This window comes from Rana temporaria, chromosome 1 (assembly GCF_905171775.1).
Source record: "Rana temporaria chromosome 1, aRanTem1.1, whole genome shotgun sequence".
Classification (NCBI taxonomy): domain Eukaryota; kingdom Metazoa; phylum Chordata; class Amphibia; order Anura; family Ranidae; genus Rana; species Rana temporaria.
This window is the reverse complement of record NC_053489.1, coordinates 276,439,116-276,446,064: the sequence shown is the minus strand read 5'-3', so window position 1 is coordinate 276,446,064 and position 6,949 is coordinate 276,439,116. Positions and strand designations below refer to the sequence as shown.

The following is a 6,949-nucleotide window of genomic DNA, read 5'->3' as shown; positions in this document are numbered from 1 at the left end:
AGGCAAGCGGGAGGACAAAGAGGACGAGAAGGAATCGGATACGTCCGCCCCCACGTGGGTGCTAGCCAGTGACAGAGGCTCCTCCGCCTCAGCTTATTGGTCGAATGCGAAATGATAGGCAGTCGTAGGAGAGTGGCGATTAACGTTCCTTTGCTTCTGATTGGTTAGGGGGGCACGTCGTCGGGTACTAGGGCGGGTCCCAAAGTCGCGGGTGCGTCTGGGAGCTGTAGTTTTCATGTGCCATTATCGCCAGCCGAGGGAAGGGACCGGTCGGGGCCTGAGGACTACATTTCCCGGCAGCGCACAGCGGTTTTCCTTCAATGTTGTGAATATGTATCAGAATGTTAATGATTTGCTGCTGCTAAATTTGGTCATAGAAGTCACCTACACAGAGCGTGTTGTTGGAGCTGCTGAGAGCGGTAGCCTGGTTTGTGTGGGATTTTCTCCCCTCCTCCTCCTTCCTACCGTCAGTTCTTTTTCCTCTTTTTTACCCTCGACGTGTGAGTGAGTGCATGTGTGGCGGCTTCACCGAAGGACAAGAAAGGGACACTTCCTGCCGTGGGATTTAAGGGTTGGCTGGAAAGAACAGACGGGGCTACAACAACAACAACAACTGCACTACTACTACCACCACCAACAACAACAGCAGCACTACTACTACTACCAGCACAGAGCGGAGCGGCTCTCCGGGAGGAGATTACTACACGACACCGGACGGACGGAGCGCCGCCTGCCTTGACAAAGTTGTGTCCGAGCCGTGCGCTTTGTGGTGTCACCTGTCAGTTGGATATACCCGAGTGTACAAGATGAGAGCGGGGCCCTGACCCCCCAACCCCCCCTCCCCCCCTGGAATGTGGATCGCTTCGCTCGGGGGATCTCACACACCCGCAGGCTGGCCAGCAGTAGCATTAGCATTGCTATTAACAGTGGGACCCCGGGGGCAGCAGTGTCATTAGCCGGATCACACGCTCTGCCTCCCTCCCCCTCCTCCGCTCACAGGGGGATCCCCCCCACCACCTCCTTCTTCTCCTCTCCGACAATTAGTCAATGAACCTTCCTGCTCCTGGGAGAGGCACCTAACCAACGGCTTGGATGATTCGAGACCTCAGCAAGATGTATCCCCAGTCCAGGCACCCGGTGAGTCCGTCCGTCAGAGAGGACACTTCCCTCACTTCTCTTTGTTCCACACTGGAATCATGGCTATCGTGACTATTCATGTCTCCATAGGCCTTCTCACCCTTCCCTCCCCAGTGTCTGTCTTCTCTCACACTCCCTGCCCCCCCCCCCATATGTCTCTCGCACTCCCTGCCCGCTTCCCCCCATGTCTCCCAATCCCTGCCCCCCCCCCATATGTGTCTCTTGCACTCCCTGCCCTCTTCCCCCCCATGTCTCACACTCTCTGCCCTCTCCCCCCCCCCCCCATATGTCTCACACTCTCTGCCTGCCCTCCATGGCTCTCACCATCTTCCCCCAACCCCCCCATATGTGTGTGTGTCTCTCACACTCCTTGCCCTCTGCCCCAACCCCCCCCCCCCATATGTGTGTCTCTCACACTCCTCGCCCTCTGCCCCAACCCCCCCCCCATATGTGTGTGTCTCTCTCTCTCTCTCCCTGCCCCCCCCCATATGTTTCTCTCACACTCCCTGCCCTCCATGGGTCTCACCATCTTCCCCCAACCCCCCATATGTGTATCTCGCACACTACAATACACTTCCTCATTCTTTACCCCACTAGTATCTCCCTCACTTCCTGTGACTGGCTGTGGTTTGTATATGTGACTCACCCCCCCCCCCCAATATGTCTCTAACAACCCCTCTCCCCCATCATGTGTCTCCTTCCTCTCTGCTGGTACCTCTCTCTCTCTCTCTCTGTGGTGTGGGGTCTCTCTATAACCCTCAGATCTCTCTCTCTCTCTCCCCCCTCCATCCTGTCTCTTCTTCTTCTCTTTCTGGTGCCTTTTTTTTTTTCTCACCCCCCTCTCTTCCCTTCCCTGTCTTACTCTCTCCCCCCTAGTATCTCTCTCCCTTCCATCCTGTGTCTCTTCTTTCTTCTCCAACAGGGTCTCTTGTGTGTCCCTCACACTCTTCCCCCATGGTTCTCTTACACTCTCCCCCCCCTCCCCAAATCCTGTGCTCCTCATGCCCCTGACACTTCTCTCCCCCCTAGTCTGTATGTTTCTCTTACTCTTCCACCAGTTTCTCTTTCTCTCTCCCCCCTCCCCTCCTGTGTGTCTCTCTCTGATCACAGTGTGGTCCTCTGTGCATTCCTGACCCCTCCCCTAATGCTAAGCTTCCCATGTCCCTCATCTGGAGCCTTCAATTGTACTTTCTCTTTTTTTTATAGCTTTTATAATCTCTCAGGACACAAGCGAGTCAAATGTTTGTATTCTGGGTTACAATGTGACAATTGTTATGTAAAATCAGTGAGGGAGGAAGGGGGAGAAAAAAAAAGCAGTGTTCACTGAATGAGATTTGATGGTTGCAAATGGGACAGTTGAGGCTGGAGCTGAATAAGCCATTATGTCAATGGGCGAGACCCCCCCCCCCCCCCACATATGGAGTGAGCTGTAACATTTGGTCTTTGGAAGTCACCCCGTTCCCCCCCCCCCCCCCGTTCTGCTTATATTGGACAGTGCTGTTCTCCATCCCTCCCAGCCTTTGCTTATCTTGGATTGTGTGCGTTCCTCCTGGCATAATACACTGTGAGGTCTTTCTCATCTTTGACCTGTGTTCATCTTGCCATCTTAGCGTTCCCCCATTTGCCTTATGTTTTGTTTGTTTAGCTAATTGCAAAAACATTAAATCCACTTTGGCATTTATGTTTCATCATAAAATGTATTGATCAGGGGTTGGATGCTTTAATCTTTAGCCGCCGCCAGAACGCAGGGATGTTGCCTGACAAACTAATGATGTGGCTAAAGCTCCTTTTAAGTGACAGCTATTTTATTTTTGGTGGTGGGGGGGGGGGGGGGGTTACCTTGTGTGGCCACAGGAAAACAGAAAGTAGACATTCTAGCTTCATTGCTTCTTTAAGAAGCTTAAGTGTGCCATCTGATTCCTTATTCAGGTTGTAGAGACTAATAATTATTAAACCCCTTTAAGGCTTTGTAGCCTGCGTTGGAACAAGTTAGGTCTCCTCGCATTTCCGGCTATTAACCCAAATGTAATTGGAACATACAGTGATCCTTTAATACACTATTGTGTAGACAGAATAGGCTGATAGGAGATTGACTCCCCCCCCCCGCCCAAGTGATCTGATCTTCTCTCTCCAGCAAATGACCTTAGTAAAGAGAAATATGCTCATGATGGGGCCATTTCCTTCTGCACTCAGACAAAACTAATCTTCAGAGGCCCTGCAATAAGAGAAGCATGATCACCCTCCTGGTGTTTTTTTTTCTCCCTCTGACATAAAAGTGCTGATCCTTAATGGGGGACATTATATCCCGCAGCCCTAGGCAATGGTGCCACATGAATCTCTGCTCTCATAAATTGTTCACTTAATACTTGGCCTGTTGGATACTGACCACTGTGTTTTGGACTAAATATGGAGGGAGAGAATTTTTATTTATAAATATTTATTTCTATATCATTTATTAATTTGCACATTGTTACAAAACTTTAGGATTAAGGAATCTGAGTTGCTATGACTGCTAAGGGATTTGTTTTGTAATGTCATATGTGTATATATTTACACACAAGTGGAATTGTTTTGTGTTAGTTTAATCTTCTAGTGTGTAATAAAGATTTTAGTAATTTTCGGTCTGCAGCCCCCTTCCCTAAGGTCACTATGTATTCAGCGCACACACATTACCTGTCTGGAGCCTGGCCATATCTCTCACTGTACTAGACTTGGGGGCAAAGTTGAGAAATGACTTTCTAAAACCGGTCTGCTCCAAACCACCTGTGTGCTACAGATGGCCTTTTATTCATTTATTACCCAGTTATGATTGAGAAGCATAGCTTTTTTGTCTTTTAATCTTTTTACACTTCTTGGACTTTGGTTTTGTGTTCGGATTATTTTCCTCACTTTTTTTTTTTTTATAGGGCATACCCACGCCTTTCTGGCAAAGAAGACAGCCTTATGATTTCCTAATTAATTTTTATTGTTTTTTAGGCTCCGCATCAGCCAGCTCAACCCTTCAAATTCACCATATCCGAATCGTGTGATCGGATTAAGGAGGAGTTTCAGTTTTTACAGGCTCAGTACCACAGGTAATACTGTTTACTCTAGCTGATCCTTCTGTTTGCTTAGCCCTTGTTGTCAGTCTATTTTTTTTTTCTTTGTGTACATAAGGTGTTAACTGTTGAAAGGGTTTGGCCTTTTCCTATAGGAAATACGAGTTAAAACACCTTCACTTCTCAGAGCCAAGTATGTGGCAGAGTATACCCATTATCTAGGATTGCAAGCATGTGCTTTTCTAAACTGCTGAACTGTTGTAACAATGGTACATAGGCACTGCTGAAGTTTACCCTGGGGGTGATGCCACCTCCTGTGTGGATTACCTCCCTATAGTGCTGTAGATCACAGGTGCACAATGCTTGCTTCCTCTGTATTAGAAACCCTATTACCAAGCCTTTGGCAACTCTACAGACGGGGCATTTGGCATACTGCTGAGGATAAAGAAATATTTGGCCTGCATAACTGAAATATCTTACTGACTGGAATAAATGTAAAATTGCATGCCATTCATACATGTGCTATACTTCAATACATCTTTTATTCAGTATTTGTCCACCTCCTTCATATGCATGGGTCATGTGCATTATGAGTTCTGGACGCAAAAAAAAGAAGAAGCTAGAATTGGCATAGTGAGAAATCCAGATTTGCAGAGGATCTGTGATCCCTAAATTGTTAGCAATGTTGGCTTGCACTATTACACTGTTTAATTCCTTTTCATGAGTGATCTTCAGTGCTTTCTGTTGCAGTGTATGACGTTTTAGTGGCGAATAGCTGAAATTAATTGGGATGTGCATTTTTATATGAATGCATTCTGATTGGGTGTGTTTAGTATATCAACCTGTGTGTGTGTGTGTGTGTGTGTGTATATATATATATATATATATATTTATACACACACAAATTTAGTGTGCGTGTTCTATGCTCAGTCTCTTGACTGTTAAAGTGTGGTGTGTTGATATCTGGTTTATGTTTTATTATGGCAAATAATGGGACTGTGACTGTTCTAATCTATAGTGATGAAAGCTGGTTGCTATGGGTTAACACAGATCATTGCCATATTTTGGCTTCTTTTTGTAGATGTGCTTTTGGCGGTAAATGGCCTTCATATTGTGCCATTGTATCCATCCCACTTTTCTGATGTCTCTACAATCTTTTCAGTGTGTGATAACAGGACTTTTATTGTGGCAATAGCTTCATTATATGAGGGTACCATTCTATTACTGAATCGCTGATCAGCTACTAGTGCCAGCAGATGTTGAGTGTGCATGAGTGATTTCTTCCAGACGTTAAAGCGTTAAGTCTATTCTGTTGTCAGAGGCTAGAGTTTAAGATGTTTGGAGCCAATAGGACAAGCTACCTCATAAGTGCTTCGCAGGAACATAAACCAGCCCTAATTCTGTCTTCTTGATGACTGCGTTCGGATGGCTGTGGTAAAAGTCAGTGCAGTGTAAATATGACCATTTTTGTCATTGCTTTGTGCAGCTTGAAACTGGAATGTGAGAAATTGGCCAGCGAGAAGACGGAGATGCAGCGGCATTATGTCATGGTAAGAAAGCCGTACAGCCAGCTAAAAATGTCTTTTTCAATTTCTCTTTATAGTTTTTACATAGCAGACTTGTGTTGCTGGAGGCAGCAGCTAGATTATAGGTTAAAGTATTGGATGTGCCGCTGTCATATGATAAAGCTTCTTGGTGCTTGAAGGCTATCTAATGGATTTTCTATTTTATTTTCTCTAGTACTATGAGATGTCATATGGGCTGAATATTGAAATGCACAAACAGGTATGTTAAACTATTTCCTTTGAAAGGAATCCTTTCCTTGAACCCATGGTTTTTTTTTTTATTTTTTTTATTACCAAATAGATTTAAGATTTATTTTTGTTATGCTTTTGTATGAAGAAAGCTATTTTTCTTTTAAGACGTAAAGGTTGTGTATGTGGCATCTTGTAGATGTTGTTTTTTTTTTTAATTTATTTTAATGGTTTGCTCTTAACACCACCATGGCTCATGTACTGTCTGATCGTATCTGTAGACAGAATGAATATATATATATTTTTTTTTTTTTAATCTGGGGAGGAATAAAAATGTGTTCCTATTCTGTGTGAATCATGTGGTATGACAAACATTTTGCTGTTTTTTTTTTTATTTTCTCTATTGGGGACAGTGTTGCATATAAGCAGGTCTCTTGTATGTAGGTTATATTTGACTTCAATGTGGTAAATGGAGTAATTCCTTTTGTGTTGTTGGCAAGATATATAAGGTTTTAATGCTTGGACTATGGGATTGGTCGCTTTTTGTAATGTGGCTGAGATAATGTGTGCTATGAATGATGTATGGGTGTTAAGGACTACAAACATAATTCCTCTTTATAAAATACTAATTGTGCTAAAATCAAAGCAATCGCACTCCCTGGTTGATTACAAATTCAAGAGATAAATGACATTTTAATTCCAAACATTGTAAGAACAATTATGTTAAGGGTAGTGCTTACACTTTAATGGGAAGTTGTATGTGTAATTATGATTGGAATAGAGGATTACTGAGGATTAAGTTTAATTAGAATATAATTTTCCATTACTGTCATTTTTGTTCAAATTAGTAATGTAAACAACCTAGTAATACTTATGGACTTCATCAATTCCTGATGGCCCCAGTGAATTGGCGCATCAGACCTGCTTTGTAATTATCGGCGTTTAAATGTGATATGAGCTCTAAATTTTGTATGTCACTGTTTTCCGCTGGAAAATTAATTAGTCGCTTTAAAGAGTTTA

General features: G+C 44.1%; 1 protein-coding gene across 1 annotated transcript in view; it reads left to right on the top strand.

Moving 5' to 3' along the window:
- Window positions 1-265: 265 nt before the first annotated feature.
- Window positions 266-6,949, top strand: part of LOC120942863 (transducin-like enhancer protein 4) — a 151,986-nt gene continuing 145,302 nt past the window's right edge. Inside the window, 4 exon segments of the mRNA XM_040355791.1 lie at window positions 266-1,137; window positions 4,114-4,211; window positions 5,662-5,725; window positions 5,916-5,960. Of these exon segments, the coding sequence (XP_040211725.1) occupies window positions 1,093-1,137; window positions 4,114-4,211; window positions 5,662-5,725; window positions 5,916-5,960 (252 nt within the window). The 5' untranslated portion in view covers window positions 266-1,092.